We start from the raw sequence: 20,944 nt of genomic DNA, 5'->3' as shown, positions 1-20,944 counted from the left end.
ATGTCCATTCCCCCATTCCCAAATCCCATCAGCTAATATTCTCTCTCCCAGTAGCTAATTCTCTGTATTAATATCATAGAATATTAATATTCTAAAATTTTGTCACTTGGGATTATATAAATAGAATCATATAGTATGTAACCTTTTGATATTGCTCTTTTAAAAGCATGATTTATTTGACATCCATCCAAGTTTTGTGTATCAATAGTTTGTTCTTTAGGGGTACTTGAGTGGCTCAGTTGGTTAAGTGTCCAACATCAGCTCAGGTCATGATCTTGTGGCTCATGAGTTCAAGCCCCACATTGGGCTCTGTGCTGACAGCTCAAAGCCTGGAACCTGCTTGGAATTGTCTTCCTCTCTCTATGCCCCTCCCCTATTCACACTCTGTCTCTCTCTCTCCCTCAAAAATAAATAAACATTAAAAAAGTTTTGTTCTTTATTTGTAAGTAGTATTCTACGGTATGGATGTACCACAGTTTGTCTAGCCATTCAGTATGGAAGGCATTTGGGTTTCTCCAGTTTTTGGCTATTATAAATAAAGTCGGTCAGAACATTTGTGTAGAGGTTTGTATGTGGATGTAAATTTTCAATTCTATGGGATGAATGCCCAGCATTGCAATTGCTCGGTTGAATTGTTAGTGTATGTTTATTAGTTTGTTTTTTAAGAAAGGACCAAACTATTTTCTAGCATGGCTGTGCCATTTAATTTAATTTAATTTAATTTAATTTAATTTAATTTATTTTTTTAATGTTTGTTTATTTTTGAGAGAGAGAGAGAGCACGAAAGTGGGGGAGAGGGGCAGCAAGAAAAGAAGACAGAGGATCTGAAGCAGGCTGCATGCTCTAAGCTGTCAGCAGAGTCCGACGCAGGACTCAACGAACCGCAAGATTCTGACCTGAGTAGAGGTCGGTCGCTCAACTGACTGAGCCACTCAGGTGCCCTGAATCGCTGTGCCATTTTAAACCCATGAGCAATATATGGAAGATCCCATTTTCTGCATGCTTGCCAGCATTTGGTATTGTGACTAATTATATTACTTATTCCATTAGATGTCTAGTGATATTTCATCATGGTTTAATTTGTAGTTCCCTAATGAATAATGTTGAATATTTTTTCATGTACCTATTTGCTATCTGTATATTCTCTTAAGTGAAATGTAGGTTCATGCTTCTTATCCATTTTCTAATTGGATTATTTGATTTTTTTATTGTTGAATTTTGAGAATTATATATTCTACATTTGAGTCCTTTGTTGTATATGTATTTATAAATATTTTCTAGTCTGCAGCTTGTCTTTTCATCCTTTTAATAGGGTTGCAGAGCAAAAGTATTTAATTTTGATAAAGTTTAGTTGATTTTTTACAATGGATTGTGCTTCTGGTATTCTGTCTCAAAAGCCTTCACCAAGCTCTAGATCTGAAAGATTTTCTCCTCTGTTTTTTTCTAAAAGTCTATAGCTTTGGGGCACCTGGGTGACTCAGTTGGTAAGTGTCTGACTCTTGGTTTTGGCTTAGGTCATGATCTCACGGTTTGTGGGTTCCAGCCTCACGTCAGGCTCTGTGTTGCCAGTGCAGATCCTGCTTGGGATTTTCTCTCTTTCTCTCCCTCTCTGTCTGCCCCTCCCATGCTCTCTCTCTCTCTCTCTCTCTCTCTCTCTCAATAAATAAACTTTAAAAAAATAGAAAAACTACCTTAAAAAAAGTTCTATAGCTTTACCTTTTCCATTTAAATCTATGATTGATTTTGATTTACTTTTTTTTTTATAAGGAGTGAGGCTTAGATTAACTCTTTGTTGTCGTTGTTTATGGATATCTAATTGCTCCAGCACCATTAGTTGAAAAGACTATCCTTCCACTACTGAATTTCTTTGCACATTTGTTAAATATCAATTCACCACACTTATTTATCTGGGTGTATCTATTTCTGGGATCTCTTTTAAATCTATGGATCTATTCTTTCAATACCAAATAGTTTTGATTGTTGTGGCTATCAAGTTTTAAAGTTTAGTACGGAGATTCTTTCAATTTTATTGTTTATCAGAATTGTTTAATTCTAGTCTAATTCCTTTGCCTTTACACATAAATTTTATTTTTTTATTATTTTTTGTATTCATCATTTTTTTATTTATAATAGGCCAAAAATGTAAGCATTTTACAAAGTCAAATTACTATCACAGGTAATTATAGCACATCTATATTTGAAGGATATTTCAGCCATTAAAATATCTGTACAAAGTTTTTTTTTAATTTAATTTAATTTTTTAAAAATTTATATCCAAATTAGTTAGCATATAGTGCAACAATGATTTTAGGAGTATATTCCTTAGTGGCCCTTACCCATTTATCCCATCCCCACTCCCACAACCCCTCCAGTAACCCTCAGTTTGTTCTCCATATTATGAGACTCTTCTGTTTTGTTCCCCTCCCTGTTTTTATATTATTTTTGTTTCCCTTGCCTTATGTTCATCTGTTTTGTCTCTTAAAGTCCTCATATGAGTGAAGTCATATGATTTTTGTCTTTCTCTGACTGACTAATTTCACTTAGCGTAATACCCTCCAGTTCCATCCATGTAGTTGCAAATGGCAAGATTTCATTCTTTTTGATTGCTGAGTAATACTCCATTGTATATATATATACCACATCTTCCTTATCCATTCATCCATCGATGGACATTTGGGCTCTTTCCATACTTTGGCTATTGTTGATAGTGCTGCTACAAACATGGGGGTGCATGTGTCCCTTCGAAACAGCATACCTATATCCCTTGGATAAATGCCTAGTAGTGCCATTGCTGGGTAGTAGGGTAGTTCTATTTTTACTTTTTTGAGGAACCTCCATACTGTTTTCCAGAGTGGCTGCACCAGCTTGCATTCCCACCACCAATGCAAAAGAGATGCTCTTTCTCTGCATCCTTGCCAACATCTGTTGTTGCCTGAGTTGTTAATGTTAGCCATTCTGACAGGTGTAAGGTGGTATCTCATTGTGGTTTTGATTTGTATTTCCCTGATGATGAGTGATGTCGAGCATTTTTTCATGTGTCAGTTGGCCATCTGGATGTCTTCTTTTGAGAAGTGTCGATTCATGTCTTTTGCCCATTTCTTGACTGGATTATTTGTTTTTTGGGTGTTGAGTTTGATAAGTTCTTTGTAGATTTTGGATACTAACCCTTTATTTGATATGTCATTTGCAAATACCTTCTCCCATTCTGTGTGTTGCCTTTTAGTTTTTCTGATTGCTTCCTTTGCTGTGCAGAAGCTTTTTATTTTGGGAGGTCCCAGTAGTTCATTTTTGCTTTTGTTCCCCTCGCCTCCGGAGACGTTTTCAGTAAGAAGTTGCTGTGGCCAAGATCAAAGAGGTTTTTTGCCTACACATGAATTTTAGAATATTATCTACATTCACAAAAATATTGTCTACATTTACCAAAAAATCTTTTTCTGGAATTATGATGGGAGTTGTGTGAAGTCTGTATATCAATTTGGGGAGAATTTACATCTATTAATTTTTTGTTTTTGTTGCTTGAGCCTTAGTTTTCATATTTAAGAAATCATCACCTAACATGAGGTCATGAAGATTTAACGCTCCTGTATTTTAATCTAAGAATTTTATAGTTTTTAGCTTTTATATTTGAATCCATCATCCATTTTTAGTCAGTTTTTCATATGGTGTGAGGTAGGTATCCTACTTCATTCTTTAACATTGGGTATCCAGTGCCAGCATCACTGTTTTTAAAAGACAATTTTTCCTAATTGAATTGTCTTTGCACTCTTATAAAAAGTCATTTGATCTTAAATGTAAGGATTTATATCTGGACTCTGTTTTATTCCATTGATTTATACGTCCCTTGTCACTACCAGTCTCGATTACTGTAGCCTTGTGGTAAGTTTTGAAATTGGGAAGTATGAGCCCTGCAACTTTGCTCTTCATTTTATTTTTTAATTTTTAATTATTATTTAATGTTTATTTATTTATTTTGAGAGAACACATGTGCATGTGAACCAGGGAGAGGCAGAGAGGGAGGGAGAGAGAGATATTCACAGCAGTTCAGACTGTGAGGTTATTAGGAGCCTATTTTAGGACAAAAAGCTCCTATTTAACATTTAAAAATCCCTCTAGGGATGCTTATCTGCCCAACTCTTTTTTTTTATTTAAAAAATTTTTTTAATGTTTATTTATTTTTGAGAGACAGAGCACAAGTGGGGAAGGAGCAGAGAGAGAGGGAGACACAGAATCTGAAGCAGGCTCCAGGCTCCAAGCTGTCAGCACAGAGCCCAACGCAGGGCTCAAACTTACGGACTGGACCGTGAGATCAGTACCTGAGCCAAAGTTGGCACTTAACTGACTGAGCCACCCAGGCGCCCCTACCCAACTCTTGATTTCATGGACTGAGGTCATGATCCCAGGGTCGTGGGATTGAGCCCTGCATTAGGCTTGTACTAAGCGTAGAGCCTGCTTGGGATTCTCTCTCCCTCTCTCTGTCTCCCTCTCTGTCTTTCTCTCTCTTCCTCTGCCTCTCTCCCTTGCTCATGCTCATGCATGTGCATTCTCTCTCTAAAATAATAAATAAGTAAATAAATAAAAAAAAATCCCTCTAATGTGGAGATAAATGCAAGAGCTATTCAAGCTGGGTAAACATCTATTAGACATGGCATTATATCATAATATAATAACATAAGATTGTACACCAGTTTTGCCATTTCCAGAACAAAGTAAATGACTCCCATTCACTGTCAACTCGTGTTACCCAGGATTATTTTTATTTTTCTGTATTTAGAGCTGGCTATTGTGTGTAGTTAGACCAACCAGTGTTGCTAAAAAGACTAGGAAACAAATTAAGACTTTTTAACTCCAGTTACAAATATGTTAAATTGACTTATAGACAAATAGCTTGTCATTTTATTTTAACCAATTATTGATATTTTTCCACTTTCCTAGGCAATTGCTTTAGGGGATTTTCAAAGAGCATCTTCATGTTCACTGCGCTGTAAGGATATGTTGATAAGGCTCCCCAAAATGGTGAGTGAAATCTGCATTTATTCTCCAAGAGTTTGAACATGAGCTACATCAAGTTCTAGGAAGAATCATTACTACTTCATGCAACCTTTTAGAGATTGTATTTGAGTCCATTCCACTTACTTAGCTGATCTTTGAAATATTTTCTTTGTTCTTTACTAGAAAGGGGGTTTAAAAAAGCAAAAGGTTATTTCTTAAAATTTCTTTGCTTTCCTTTTTTGTCAAAACCATTTTGATAATATTTCCTTCATATTTCAAGCTCTGTGATGAAAAAAATGAAAAAAAAAAGAGGTTTTTTTTTTCCCTGCTGGCAAGGTTGACAACAGTTAGTCATATCACTGCCACAGTGTTTTTCTATCTTGGGTTGCGGAAGTGTGAGAAATTTGATAGGGTAAATAAAGCCTACTTCCCAGACCAGTTCTCATCACAGTTCCAGGGTTGAAAAAAATCCAGGGTTGATAAGTTTTAATTTTTCAACTTCATCTCCTATTCTTATCCTGTTCTTTTTCTTTTCTCACTGACTATGTCTACTTCATTCTCTACTATCACAGAGGGAATTGATAACAAAGATATATTTGGATATTAGGGTGAATGTTCCTACTTGTGAGTTTGGTGTTACTTTCCCCCAAATACTCTGTTATAATATAGAACTTAATTTAGTAAATATTTACATATTGCCAGTTATATGATTGTGCTATCCCCTGTGCACCTCTCTCTCTCTTTCTCCTCTTTCTCTCTCTGTCTCTTCTTTTTGTCCATGACCAGGGCTCCATCCCCTCTGCAACATCTGCAGCTGTTCATCCCCCAAACCATGTCTCTGCACCTCCTACCTTCCACGATGTGGCCTCTTCTCTCCCTGTAGTTGTGCAGTTTGTTCTGTCAGTCCTCAGATTGATTTATTGGGTATTCATAATGATTTTATACTTATCTAGCTGTGTTCAAGGGATGAGGCAAGCCTAGGGTCCTCCTACCTCTCTGCCATCTTAGCTCCTTATTAGCTTTAATATTATACATAAACTCTGTTACTGTACATCTGTGTTCACAAATGACATATATTTTGTGCCCAATAACATAGATTTATACTTATTTTTAAATATATTTTCCCTTTATATCATACAGAAAAAAAGATTTATAAATTGAAACTACAATAATACTTTTATATTTACCGAGTTACTTTTATCAGTTTAAAATATTTTTATTTTAAAGTATATTTATTTATTTATTTTGAGAGAGAGAGAGAGAGAGAGAGAGAGAGAGAATAACAGTGCGAGTGGGATAGGGGCAGAGAGACAGAGAATCCCAAGCAGGCTCTGCAGAGCCTGATGCGGGGCTTGAACTCACCAGTCGTGGGATAATGACCTGAGCCAAAATCAAGAGTCAGACGCTTAACTGACTGAGCCATCCAGGTGCCCCAAACCTAGTATGGTCTTCTCTAATTTTTTTTAATGTTTATTTATTTTTGAGAGAGAGAGAGAGAGAGAGAGAGACAGTGGGTGAGCAGGGGAGGGCCAGAGAGAGAGGGAGACACAGAATCTGAAGCAGGCTCCAGGCTGTCAGCTGTCAGCACAGAGCCTGACATGGGGCTCAAACCCACGAACTGTGAGATCATGACCTGAGCTGAAGTCTGATGCTTTACCGACTGAGCCACCCAGGCACCCCTAACCTAGTATAGTCTTAATAGGACAGGTCCTACTTTGTTCTTTTTCACCATTGTAGCTTTTCTAAGACTTGAGACTTCCATATTCATTTTAGAGACAGTTTGTTAAGTTTGGTGAAAAACTATTGGGATGTTGATTGAAATAGTTGATTAAATTAATTTGGAGAGCATCACTATCTATATAATATTGAGTTTTCCTATCCTTGACTGATAAATCCTAACTTATATAATTTTCTTTAATGTGTCTCAACATAGTTTTGTAATTTTCTGCATAAAGATATTTCATATTCATTTGCTATCATAAGTGATATCTTAAATATTATATTCTTAAATTGATTGTCATTGATGTATAAGAATGAAGCTGCTTTTAAATGTTTGATATCCAGCAACTTTTCTGAACTCTAATTAATTAAAAACTTTTTTTTGTAAAATCTCTTGGATTGTTTGCATTTTAATGTTTTTACCATCTCTTTCTTTTGGCTCTGGCTCTGTTGCTATCTATTTCACATTATAATTTGCTTTAAGACAGAGACCTTTCTTTAATATGCTTTGGAGAGTAAATGGACGCTGAATAGTATATTGAAGATATGAAAGGAGACTCTTAGGTAGTGTTTAGGAAAAGAAAGTTTTTGGTATCTTGCAAAGTGTTAGAGGTGATAAAGGGAAAAGCACATGCAGAGAGAGAGGAAAGGGCTGAATTAGAAGATCTAGTATATATAATACAAGAGTAATTATGCCTTTGTCAGATTGGGGCTACTAGTAAATGACCTTTAATTCTAGAGTTCAGAGTTTGTATTTTATGTGGAAGGTGGTTGATAGAATTATATTGTTAGGACACTAACAGTTTTAATTTTTTGAAGCTTATTTATTTATTTTGAGAGAGAGAGAGAGAGAGAGAGAGAGAGAGAGAGAGAGAGAACGAGTGGGGAAGAGAGGCAGAGGAGAGAAGAGAATCCCAAGAAGGCTGCATGCTCATGGAACCTTACATGCGACTCAATCCCACAACCCTGGGATCATAACCTGAGCTGAAATCAAGAGTCAGATCTTCAACTGACTGAGCCACCTAGGCATCCCAGGACACTAACAATTTTAAAGGTCAATGAAATTATGTAGTGTGTTTTTGATGGGCTTAAGGTTTAGACGGGACTTGAAAATCTAGAGCAGAAAATCTTATGAGAGGAAATGATCAGATACAGGTTAGAGAAGAGCTAACATAAAGTTATTCGCTTAAAAGGAATTAATGAACTAAATAAACCAATCCTCTTTTTCTGAGACATCCTTCCTGTATGCCAAAACTGGGTTAGGAATTACTGTAAAGTGTTAACATGAAGGCAGAAGGTGACTCTGTATTGGTTCAGCAGAGAAATTAAGTGTTTGGAAAATTGTGTCTTAGGGTACAAGAGAAGTAACTAATGACCTATTGTTGGTTATTATTGAGCTATCAGAGGATTAAAGAAAGCTGAGTCAGGGAGGGATTGGAAGGTAAATGTCTTAAAGCCATTAAGGAAGAAAGCCAGGCAATTATCATTCAATTATTGCTACACCGTTATAATTGAACAAAATTAAAAAATACATGATCTATAAACGTATAAAACATAACAGAATCACAAAGAAAATAGCTTGGAACTTGGGACTGGAAAAATAATAGGAAGTTTGTTTTTTTCTGAGTTAAAATCCTAATATATAAAGTAATATGTAGAAGATTAACTTATCTGGTTAATTAAAAATACAAAACCTCTGATTGAACTGAAAAGTTAGTGATCAAATTCATTTGTAGCAGCAATATCTAATAGAGTTTTAAAAATCATCCATATAATCTCATGTTGGCATTGTAAAGTAGATATTCAGTTGGAGCTATCATTTCTGGGCTGGTAGATATAACAGTGGCTGGAGGTTCTAGAGATCCCATGGGTCCTGAATCTTGCATAAGTCCCTTTCTGTATGACCAATATACAACACACTTACAGATCTCTGCCTTCTTTGTATTTTTTTTTTTGCCATGTGTATTGCTTGCAAAATGAAAGGTTAATACTCCATAGAAGGCTGGGGACATATATTTTTTATTTTTATTTTTTTCAATATATGAAATTTATTGTCAAATTGGTTTCCATACAACACCCAGTGCTCATCCCAAAAGATGCCCTCCTCAATACCCATCACCCACCCTCCCCTCCCTTCCACCCCCCCATCAACCCTCAGTTTGTTCTCAGTTTTTAAGAGTCTCTTATGCTTTGGCTCTCTCCCACTCTAACCTCTTTTTTTTTTCTCCTTCCCCTCCCCCATGGGTTTCTGTTAAGTTTCTCAGGATCCACATAAGAGTGAAAACATATGGTATCTGTCTTTCTCAGTATGGCTTATTTCACTTAGCATCACACTCTCCAGTTCCATCCACGTTGCTACAAAGGGCCATATTTCATTCTTTCTCATTGCCACGTAGTACTCCATTGTGTATATAAACCACAATTTCTTAAAAATTTTTTTTTCAATGTTTTTTATTTATTTTTGGGACAGAGAGAGACAGAGCATGAACGGGGGAGGGGCAGAGAGAGAGGGAGACACAGAATCGGAAACAGGCTCCAGGCTCCGAGCCATCAGCCCAGAGCCTGACGCGGGGCTCGAACTCACGGACCGCGAGATCGTGACCTGGCTGAAGTCGGACGCCTAACCGACTGCGCCACCCAGGCGCCCCATAAACCACAATTTCTTTATCCATTCATCAGTTGACGGACATTTAGACCCTTTCCATAATTTGGCTATTGTTGAGAGTGCTGCTATAAACATTGGGGTACAAGTGCCCCTATGCATCAGCACTCCTGTATCCCTTGGGTAAATTCCTAGCAGTGCTACTGCTGGGTCAGAGGGTAGGTCTATTTTTAATATTTAATATTTAATTAATATTAATATTTAATATTTAATAAAGCCACTGTTTTCCTGAGTGTCTGCACCAGTTTGCATTCCCACCAACAGTGCAAGAGTGTTTCTGTTTCTCCACATCCTCTCCAGCATCTATAGTCTCCTGATTTGTTCATTTTGGCCACTCTGACTGGCGTGAGGTGATATCTGAGTGTGGTTTTGATTTGTATTTCGCTGATGAGGAGCGACGTTGAGCATCTTTTCATGTGCCTGTTGGCCATGGATGTCTTCTTTAGAGAAGTGTCTATTCATGTTTTCTGCCCATTTCTTCACTGGATTATTTGTTTTTCGGGTGTGGAGTTTGGTGAGCTCTTTATAGATTTTGGATACTAGCCCTTTGTCCAATATGTCATTTGCAAATATCTTTCCCCATTCCATTTGTTGCCTTTTAGTTTTGTTGGTTGTTTCCTTTGCTGTGCTGAAGCTTTTTATCTTCATAAGGTCCCAGTAATTCATTTTTGCTTTTAATTCCCTTGCCTTTGGGAAGGCATGAGTCAAGTAAGAAATTGCTATGACTGAGGTCAGAGAGGTCTTTTCCTGCTTTCTCCTCTAGGGTTTTGATGGTTTCTTGTCTCACATTCAGGTCCTTTATCCATTTTGAGTTTATTTTTGTGAATGGTGTGAGAAAGTGGTCTAGTTTCATCCTTCTGCATGTTGCTGTCCAGTTCTCCCAGCACCATTTGTTAAAGAGACTGTCTTTTTTCCATTGGATGTCCTTTCCCGTTTGTCATAGATTAGTTGGACATATGTTTGTGGGTCTAGTTCTGGGGTTTCTATTCTATTCCATTGGTCTATGTGTCTGTTCTTGTGCCAATACTATGCTGTCTTGATGATGACAGCTTTGTAGTAGAGGCTAAAGTCTGGGATTGTGATGCCTCCTGCTTTGGTCTTCTTCTTCAAAATTACTTTGGCTATTCGGGGCCTTTTGTGGTTCCATATGAGTTTTAGGATTGCTTGTTCTAGCTTTGAGAAGAATGCTGATGCAATTTTGATTGGGATTGCATTGAATGTGTAGATAGCTTTGGGTAGTATTGACATTTTGACAATATTTATTCTTCCAATCCATGAGCACGGAATGTTTTTCCACTTCTTTATATCTTCTTCAATTTCCTTCATAAGCTTTCTATAGTTTTCAGCATACAGATCTTTTACATCTTTGGTTAGATTTATCCCTAGGTATTTTATGCTTCTTGGTGCAATTGTGAATGGGATCAGTTTCTTTATTTGTCTTTCTGTTGCTTCATTATTAGTGTATAAGAATGCAACTGATTTCTGTACATTGATTTAGTATCCTGCAACTTTGCTAAATTCATGTATCAGTTCTAGCAGACTTTTGGGGCGCCTGGGTGGCGCAGTCGGTTAAGCGTCCGACTTCAGCCAGGTCACGATCTCGCGATCCGTGAGTTCGAGCCCCGCGTCGGGCTCTGGGCTGATGGCTCGGAGCCTGGAGCCTGTTTCCGATTCTGTGTCTCCCTCTCTCTCTGCCCCTCCCCCGTTCATGCTCTGTCTCTCTCTGTCCCAAAAATAAATAAAAAACGTTGAAAAAAAAAATTTAAAGTTCTAGCAGACTTTTGGTGGAGTCTATCGGATTTTCCATGTATAATATCATGTCATCTGCAAAAAGTGAAAGCTTGACTTCATCTTTGCCAATTTTGATGCCTTTGATTTCCTTTTGTTGTCTGATTGCTCATGCTAGGACTTCCAACACTATGTTAAACAACAGCAATGAGAGTGGACATCCCTGTCGTGTTCCTGATCTCAGGGAAAAAGCTCTCAGTGTTTCTCCATTGAGGATGATATTAGCTGTGGGCTTTTCATAAATGGCTTTTATGATGTTTAAGTATGTTCCTTCTTTCCCGACTTTCTCGAGGGTTTTTATTAGGAAAGGATGCTGAATTTTGTCAAATGCCTTTTCGGCACTGATTGACAGGATCATATGGTTCTTATCTTTTCTTTTATTAATGTGATATATCACGTTGATTGATTTGCAAATGTTGAACCAGCCCCGCATCCCAGGAATGAATCCCACTTGATCATGGTGAATAATTCTTTTTATATGCTGTTGAATTCGATTTGCTAGTATCTTATTGAGAATTTTTGCCTCCATATTCATCAGGGATATTGGCTTGTAGTTCTCTTTTTTTACTGGGTCTCTGTCTGGTTTAGGAATCAAAATAATACTGGCTTCATACAATGAGTCTGGAAGTTTTCTTTCCCTTTCTATTTTTTGGAATAGCTTGAGAAGGATAGGTATTATCTCTGCTTTAAACGTCTGGTAGAACTCCCCTGGGAAGCCATCTGTTCCTGGACTCTTATTTGTTGGGAGATTTTTGATGACTGATTCAATTTCTTCGCTGGTTATGGGTCTGTTCAAGCTTTCTATTTCCTCCTGATTGAGTTTTGGAAGTGTGTGGGTGTTTAGGAATTTGTCCATTTCTTCCAGGTTGTCCAGTTTGTTGGCGTATAATTTTTCATAGTATTCCCTGATAATTGCTTGTACCTCTGAAGGATTGGTTGTAATAATTCCATTTTCATTCATGATTTTATCTATTTGGGTCATCTCCCTTTTCTTTTTGTTCTCAAAAAGAGAAGAGGTTTATCAATTTTGTTTATTTTTTCAAAAAACCAACTCTTAGTTTCATTGATCTGCTCAACAGTTTTTTTAGATTCTATATTGTTTATTTCTGCTCTGATCTTTATTATTTCTCTTCTGCTGGGTTTAGGCTGTCTTTGCTGTTCTGCTTCTATTTCCTTTAGGTGTGCTGTTAGATTTTGTATTTGGGATTTTTCTTGTTTCTTGAGATAGGCCTAGATTGCAATGTATTTTCCTCTCAGGACTGCCTTCGCTGCATCCCAAAGCGTTTGGATTGTTGTATTTTCATTTTCGTTTGTTTCCATATATTTTTTAATTTCTTCTCTAATTGCCTGGTTGACCCAGTCATTCTTTAGTAAGGTGTTCTTTAACCTCCATGCTTTTGGAGGTTTTCCAGACTTTTTCCTGTGGTTGATTTCAAGCTTCATAGCATTGAGGTCTGAAAGTATGCATGGTATGATCTCAATTCTTGTATACTTATGAAGGGCTATTTTGTGACCCAGTGTGTGATCTATCTTGGAGAATTTTCCATGTGCACTCGAGAAGAAAGTATATTCTGTTGCTTTGGGATGCAGCGTTCTAAATAGATCTGTCAAGTCCATCTGATCCAATGTATCATTCAGGGCCCTTGTTTCTTTATTGACTGTGTGTCTAGATGATCTATCCATTTCTGTAAGTGGGGTGTTAAAGTCCCCTGCAATGACCACATTCTTATCAATAAGGTTGCTTATGTTTGTGAGTAGTTGTTTTATATATTTGGGGGCTCCAGTATTCGGTGCATAGACATTTATAATTGTTAGCTCTTCCTGGTGGATAGACCCTGTAATTATTATATAATGCCCTTCTTCATCTCTTGTTACAGCCTTTAATTTAAAGTCTAGTTTGTCTGATATAAGCATGTCTACTCCAGCTTTCTTTTAAGTTCCAGTAACATGGTAGATAGTTCTCCATCCCCTCACTTTCAATCTGAAGGTGTCCTCAGGTCTAAAATGAGTCTCTTGTAGACAGCAAATAGACGGGTCTTGTTTTTTTTATCCATTCTGATACCCTGTGTTTTTTGGCTGGAGCATTTAGTCCATTTACATTCAGTGTTATTATTGAAAGATATGGGTTTAGAGTCATTGTGATGTCTGTAGGTTTCATGGTTGTAGCGATGTCTCTGGTACTTTGTCTCACAGGATCCCCCTTAGGATCTCTTGTAGGGCTGGTTTAGTGGTGACGAATTCCTTCAGTTTTTGTTTGTTTGGGAAGACTTTTATCTCTGCTTCTATTCTAAATGAGAGACTTGCTGGATAAAGGATTCTCAGCTGCATATTTTTTCTGTTCATGACATTGAAGATTTCCTGCCATTCCTTTCTGGCCTGCCAAGTTTCAGTAGAGAGATCCATCACGAGTTTTATCGGTCTCCCTTTATATGTTACAGCACTTATCCCTAGCTGCTTTCAGAATTTTCTCTTTATCCTTGTATTTTGCCAGTTTCACTATGCTATGTCGTGCAGAAGATCGATTCAAGTTACGTCTGAAGGGAGTTCTCTGTGCCTCTTGGATTTCAGTGCCTTTTTCCTTCCCCAGTTCAGGGCAGTTCTCAGCTATGATTTCTTCAAGTACACCTTCAGCACCTTTCTCTCTCTCTTCCTCCTCTGGAATACCAGTTATGCGTAGATTATTTCTCTTTACTGCATCACTTAGTTCTCTAATTCTCCCCTCATACTCCTGGATTTTTTTTATCTCTCTTTTTCTCAGTTTCCTCTTTTTCCATAATTTTATCTTCTAGTTCACCTATTCTCTCCTCTGCCTCTTCAATCCGAGCCGTGGTTGTCTCCATTTTATTTTGCAGTTCATTTATAGCATTTTTTAGGTCCTCCTGACTGTTCCTTAGTTCCTTGATCTCTGTAGCAATAGATTCTCTGCTGTCCTCTATACTGTTTTCAAGCCCAGCGATTAATTTTATGACTATTATTCTAAATTCACTTTCTGTTATATTGTTTAAATCCTTTTTGATCAGTTCATTAGCTGTTGTTATTTCCTGGAGATTCTTTTGAGGGGAATTCTTCCGTTTCGTCATTTTAGATAGTCCCTGGAGTGGTGCGGAACTGCAGGGCACTTCCCCTGTTCTGTCTTGAATAACTTGCGTTGGTGGGCAGGGCCGCAGTCAGACCTGATGTCTGCCCCCAGCCCACCGCTGGGGCCACAGTCTGACTGGTGGGTACCTTCTTTTCCCCTCTCCTAGGGGCGGGATTCACTGTGGGTTGGTGTGGCCCCTCTGGGCTACTTGCACACTGCCAGGCTTGTGGTGTTGGGGATCTGGCGTATTAGCTGGGGGTATCGGCAAGGTGCACAGGGGCAGGAGGGGCAGGCTCAGCTCACTTATCCTTCGGAGATCCGCTTCGGGAGGGACCCTGTGGCACCGGGAGGGAGTCAGACCCGCCGCTGGAGGGATGGATCCGCAGAAGCGCAGCTTTGGGTGTTTGCGCGGAGCAAGCAAGTTCCCTGGCAGGAACTGGTTCCCTTTGGGATTTTGGCTGGGGGATGGGCGAGGAAGATGTCGCTGCTGAGCGCCTTTGTTCCCCACCAAGCTGAGCTCTGTCGTCAGGGCCTCATCAACTCTCCCTCCCGTTGTTCTCTAGCCTTCCCGCTCTCCGAGCAGAGCTGTCAACTTATAACCTTCCAGATGTTAAGGCCCGCTTGCTGTCAGAACACACTCCGTCTGGCCCCTCCGCTTTTGCAAGCCAGACTCGGGGCCTCTGCTTGGCCGGCGGGCTGCCCCTCCCCCCTGGCTCCCTCCCTCCAGTCCGTGGAGTGCGCACCACCTCCCCGCCTCCCCGCCCTTCCTACCCTCTTTCGTGGGCCTCTCCTCTGCCCTTGCCTCCGGAGACTCCGTTCTGCTAGTCTTCTGGTGGTTTTCTGGGTTATTTAGGCAGGTGTAGGTGGAATCTGAGTGATCAGCAGGACGCGGTGAGCCCAGCGTCCTCCTATGCCGCCATCTTCCCAGGGGCAGTGGAACATATTTGTTAAAGACCTATTTTTATGAATTTTAATACTTCATACCCCATTTTGTCTGTTTTGTTTGCTGATCTATCTGTAATGACTAAAATAGTGCCTGATAGGGGCGCCTGGGTGGCGCAGTCGGTTAAGCGTCCGACTTCAGCCAGGTCACGATCTCGTGGCCCGTGAGTTCGAGCCCCGCGTCAGGCTCTGGGCTGATGGCTCGGAGCCTGGAGCCTGTTTCCGATTCTGTGTCTCCCTCTCTCTCTGCCCCTCCCCCGTTCATGCTCTGTCTCTCTCTGTCCCAAAAATAAATAAAAAACGTTGAAAAAATAAAATAAAATAAAATAAAATAGTGTCTGATAGACAGGAGATGCTTAGTAAATATTTATTATTGAATGTATAAATGAGTGCATGGAGCAGTATTGGTAGTTAAAAAGATTTTTCTTGTCATTACATTGAAAATAAGCTGTGAGTCTCTTGAAAGATATTTTAGTATTTTGTAGCTTTGTTGTTGTAAGTTTATTATTTTCTATTCTTTTTTTTGTTCCTAGGAAGTAACATTTAACGTAGGTATACTTGAAGGTATTGTGAGGGCTGAGACAAATACTAAGGAAACTGAATGAAGACTCAGTACAATCAGATGTTCATAGAAAGTTTTATTTTCCATTTTCTCCTGTACAAGTTAGTTGCAGGCTTCTCTGTAGTAAATGGATGTGAGCTGCATTATACCAGTATAGCTGTATAATTGGTGTGTGAACCTGTGGGATCTGGGGCATGTAATGGGTTAAGCTTTTTCTGCTGAAGTGTCAAGAATGCATTTAAGTACTTCTGGATTCTTGCCAGTCCCACATTACCAAGACTGTTCTTTATTTTAGATTCAAATATACAGTAGGTCTGAAGTGCTCAGGCATGCATATTGAATTTCTTTCTGAATGTACTGTAATTCAAAAGGAAACTTTTTTGAAGGAAGACAGGTCTTTATACATTACTTATGAATAACTTGCCTCAGATCTTGGATTCGTAATTGAAGGTCTGCTTCTGTAGTCTCAGGTAAAACTCATAAAGGATTCCATTATATGGGTATATCAGATTTTGGAGAGATGGTGTCTATAAATATTGAAGGGATAGTTGGATAAATTTTTAGAATTAAAAAATTTTTCTCTTATTCTATTTCCTAGTATTTTGACAGATGAAAATTATGTACGATATGGCATTGATGCAGGCACAAAGATGCTGATAATCCATAAAAAGTATTTTCCAATGGCACCATTCACATACTCATTTCTACTTTTATCTTAGTGGTAATTTATGTAAAGAATATTTTTGTTGTGGGGGTGCCTGGGTGGCTCAGTCGGTTAAACCTCCAACTTCAGCTCAGGTCATGATCTCACGATTTGTGGGTTTGAGCACCATGTTGGGGCTGACTGACAGCGTGGAGCCTGGAGCCTGCTTCGGATTCTGTGTCTCCCTCTCTCTTTGCCCCTCCTCTGCTCTCACTCTGTCTCTTTCTCTCTCTCAAAAATAAACATTAAAAAATGAATATTTTTGTTGTTAAAGAAGGTTCATTAAGCTATATCTAAATTAAATAAGTCCTATGACTTGTGTTGGATGCATTTCAAAACTTTAGAATTTTTTAAAATTTATTTTTGAGAGAGAGCAAGTAAGAGAGGGCAGGGGAAGGGCAGAGAGAGAGAGAGAGAGAGAGAGAGAAAGAGAGAGAGAGAGAGAATCCAAAGCAGGCTCCACTCTATCAGTACAGACCCCCCATGTCAGGCTTGAACTCACAAACTGTGAGATTCGTGACCTGAGCCAGACTCGAGCGCTGAACGAACTGAGCCATCCAGGCACCCCAAAACTTTAGAATTTTTTAAAAGTTGTCTTGCTCTAAAAAAATCCCCTTCCATGGTGATTTTTTTTTCTTTTGACTATACTCGCTGACCTAATAATGCCTCTTACTGGATTTGGCAACCTGCAGAGGAGGTTGTTGTTTTGCTAGGCAATGATTAGGTTTCCCATTTCCTGTTACAAAGTACCTTTCAAGTTCTAATAGTAATGTATTGTACTTTCCATATATAACTAATGCCTCAACATGAATATTTTGTAACTCCTCTTTACATAATTTTGGAGGTTTTGATAAGGAAGATTGGGTTATTTTGATGCACAGAATACTTTAAATCATGAATCTGACTTTTTTTTTTATTATTGCAGACTGGATATCTTCATATTCTCTGTTACAACTTTGGAATAGAAGCCTACAAGCAGAATAAATATGATGAAAGTTCTTTCTGGCTTAGGTAATATAAATAAAAAATTTAGGGATATCATACAGTTCACTTAATACTTACTGTATGGTACTTTGTCAGTTTAAACATTCTGTGACGTCAAAAGCCAACATGCTAAATTTATTTATTCCTTTAACATGTGTTGTTTATTCTTACATGTTGCCAGTTGATAGGAAAATGTATTCTATTATTGATATAACAGAAGTGTATGTTCTTCTTTAATTCCTCCTTTGTATCACCATCAAGAACATGGAATTAAAAAAAAATTTTTGTTTTGGTACATATTGCTGTCCGCCAACCCCAGAGTGTAAGGTAGATGGGTGAGAATAGGATCAGGATCAGCTAAAATTGTTAATCTTTTTTTTTTTAAAGACATGAATTAAAAAAATTTTTTTTAATCTTTGTTTATTTTTGAGAGAGAGACAGAGTGTGAGCAGGGGAGGAGCAGAGAGAGAGGGAGACACAGAATCTGAAGCAGGCTCCAGGCCCGGAGCTGTCAGCACAGAGCCCAACATGGGGCTCGAACTCACGAACCGTGAGATCATGACCTGAGCCGAAGTCGGATGCTCAACCGACTGAGCCACCCAGGCGCCCCTAAAATTGTTAGTCTTAAAGTGAATTTTGGTATTTTAATGTCATTGAAATAAGTATATATTTAGCACTTACTATATGATCAGTATTATACTAATATTTATACTGTTGTGTTGAATCTATAAATATTAAGGGAATAGCGTAAAAATATAACAACTGTATACAAGAACTCTGTCTTTGGCCAAATACCTAGGCACAGCACAGGTTCTGACACATAGTAGATACTTAATAATTGCTAGTTAAATGAATTTATGTGAAAAATGAATTTTTCTGGAGATGTCACATAAGGTGCTTTGGACCTCAAAAGATTATGGAGTGAAATACATCAAATCAGTTCACTAAATGTTTCTCCATTCTCAGTATAGGGTTAGTTCTGGTTATTTGGAGATGTTTTCAGGGTTAGTTTGACTATGGTGAAAATTACATTTGCCACTAACAAAATAATACATATATGGACTTTAAGATTATAGCAATCACAGGTGTATATATCTCTAACCAAATATTTATGCAAATAACTTTTTATGTAAAAGACTTTTTAAAGTGTAAAGAGTGATCAAAGTCTATAAAGAACCATGTCTCGCAGAACAGGCTTATACAGTTATAAGAGATATACTTGTCTCAATTTAGAATGTTTCACACAAGTGGAAATCACTTTATAATTATATAATCACATTTTAATAAATTGAATTATTTCAATTATAACCAAAGGAGCTGACTAGTTTAGCATGGGTTTTATAACAGGTTTAATTTATTTTAATGTTTTTTATTTTTGAGAGAGAGAGAGAGAGAGAGAGAGAGAGAGTGAGTGGGGGAAGGACAGAGGGGGGGAGCCTGACGCATCTCGAATCCACAAACGTATCATGACCTGAGCTGAAATCTGATGCTTAACTGACTGAGCCACACAGGCGCCCCATCAGATTTTTACTGTATATTTATTGGCTATATTTTTAGGAATATAATTTGACCCACAGTCATATTTTCATCAAAATCTATATGATAAATTTAATAGAGAACCACTGCATTTTGAGTCTTTTGTGTTCTTGTAATTAGAATGAGAATGGAGAAAACAGGAAGAACTTGAATTCTATCTAGTGCTAGTTATTATATATGATTTTAATCTCTGCTTGGTTGTATTTTTCTCCTCTTTTGGGGATATAAAAATAACTTGGTGAAGTATTTTCAAATGCCCTGAAAAATTATATTTTAGTGTGTTGTAAAAGAGGCAAAAAATATATCAATCTTATTAACGATAGGAATTTCAGCACAATGGATAGTTTTTCTAGTATTAGATCAACTCAGTCAAAATTTGAGTCATCTATGATTTTGGTGTGAAATTATTAATATTGTGATACCTACTTTTTATGATTATTGCACAACTTAAATATGTTGATATATGTATTGTAGAGCATTCAATAGCTTGCTTGGGAAATAGAAAACTGCTTAGTAAATGGTAGCTGTTGCTGCTATCTCTAGATGACATGTTTGCTATTTACAGCAAATGAACCCTAATGTGGCCAGTCCACTAGTTTATTCTGAAATTTATGACAGTCATATCAAATGTGGATTACTTATTGATTTCCCAGGTAAGTATATCATAAAGACAAACACCTACATTTTCTATCATACACTGCTAATCTTTGGAGCCATTTTTCTTTGTGCTTTAATTATCCATGTGTTGAGTATTGGGAGCAGTTGGTGCTACAGCAGGAATAAACAGCTGCTAATTAAGCATCCTTCTCTATAAATTTTATACCAGAAGGAGGCAATGGAAAGTGAGTGTGCTTTCTACAGGCTTAAGTCTTTTGAAGTTAGTGAATATCTTAAGGTACAGGTTATATACAATTTGAAAGTACCCATTTAGTCTAAAAGGAAAAACCACAGTTTTACACAAATAAGATATAAAAATTGCTATAGTATATTAGAATTTTGTTGAAATAGAAGCCTAGAACATAAAGGGTGGTGGTGAGTATTATTTATAAAGTTCTTTTCTGTCTCTCAATTCTTGTTAACAGATCTCACTCAATTCAGGACCTTTCTCAGTTTTTGTCTCTCCCTGCCTTTTATTTTGCTATGAAAAGTTCATGAACAGCTGCTATTATTCCTGCTTTCTGCCACATTCTTTTGATCATGTCCCCTTATTAGAGGTCCACAGATTAAGGGAATCTTGCTGTAATTATGAATGAAATTTGGGAATCCTTTAGGTTACTTTACTATAGGAATCAAGGTACCCACCTCAGTGTATTCAATGACAAATTTAGTTAGGACTCTGTTCAATATAAAATTTGAGGTCTTTGAAATCAGAATGCTAGCTTTGGAAATAATATTTAAGAGTTCTTTTGTTTAATAAAATGCATTTTTTTGGGCCACCTGGCTGGCTCAGTTGGAAGAGCATATGACGCTTGATCTTGAAGTGTGGGTTCAGTCCCCATGTTGGGTGTAGAGATTATTAAAAAATAAATAAACTTTAAAAAAAAATTTCCTCCCTCCAACTCCTCCCCTTTTGTAGTTCTTGCCTATTGAGCTCTGCTCTCTGCTCCTAGCATAAGACACGCATAAGTAGATGGGAAGAGACTATTGACAGATACAGAACTTTCTTTCTTCCACAATCTAGGGGATTTCAATTGTCCTGGTGGAATTTAAATGTAGTGTTGATCTTTTAAAGTCCTAACAATTTGTATATATATTATGTTAAATTTGGCTTTTTATAAAAGGTGTACAGAAATTGCACTGTAACTAATTAGTATTCTAAAAGAAGCACTGTAAACCAAACAAATACAAATAAGTCTAACTCAAAAGGCTTCGTGGTTACACTGATTTACTGCAGAGATTTTACAGATATTTTTTCTCCCTGGGAGAAAAGGACTTTAATCCCAAACCTTTGTCATATTCTTTTTTTTTTCAATATATGAA

At 37.7% G+C, this 20,944-nt stretch overlaps 1 protein-coding gene across 4 annotated transcripts in view; it reads left to right on the top strand.

Moving 5' to 3' along the window:
• Positions 1-20,944, top strand: part of TEX11 (testis expressed 11) — a 238,893-nt gene that overhangs the window by 35,637 nt on the left and 182,312 nt on the right. For all 4 annotated transcript variants that reach the window (XM_007097574.3, XM_042974295.1, XM_042974293.1 and 1 more), the window contains exons 8-9: positions 4,933-5,013; positions 17,370-17,455. In XM_007097574.3, coding sequence (XP_007097636.2) covers positions 4,933-5,013; positions 17,370-17,455 — 167 coding nt within the window. The remainder of the gene's footprint in view (positions 1-4,932; positions 5,014-17,369; positions 17,456-20,944) is intronic.

This window comes from Panthera tigris, chromosome X, assembly GCF_018350195.1.
Source record: "Panthera tigris isolate Pti1 chromosome X, P.tigris_Pti1_mat1.1, whole genome shotgun sequence".
Lineage (NCBI taxonomy): Eukaryota > Metazoa > Chordata > Mammalia > Carnivora > Felidae > Panthera > Panthera tigris.
Note: the sequence above shows the minus strand (reverse complement) of the source record. Positions and strands in the feature narration are given on the sequence as shown.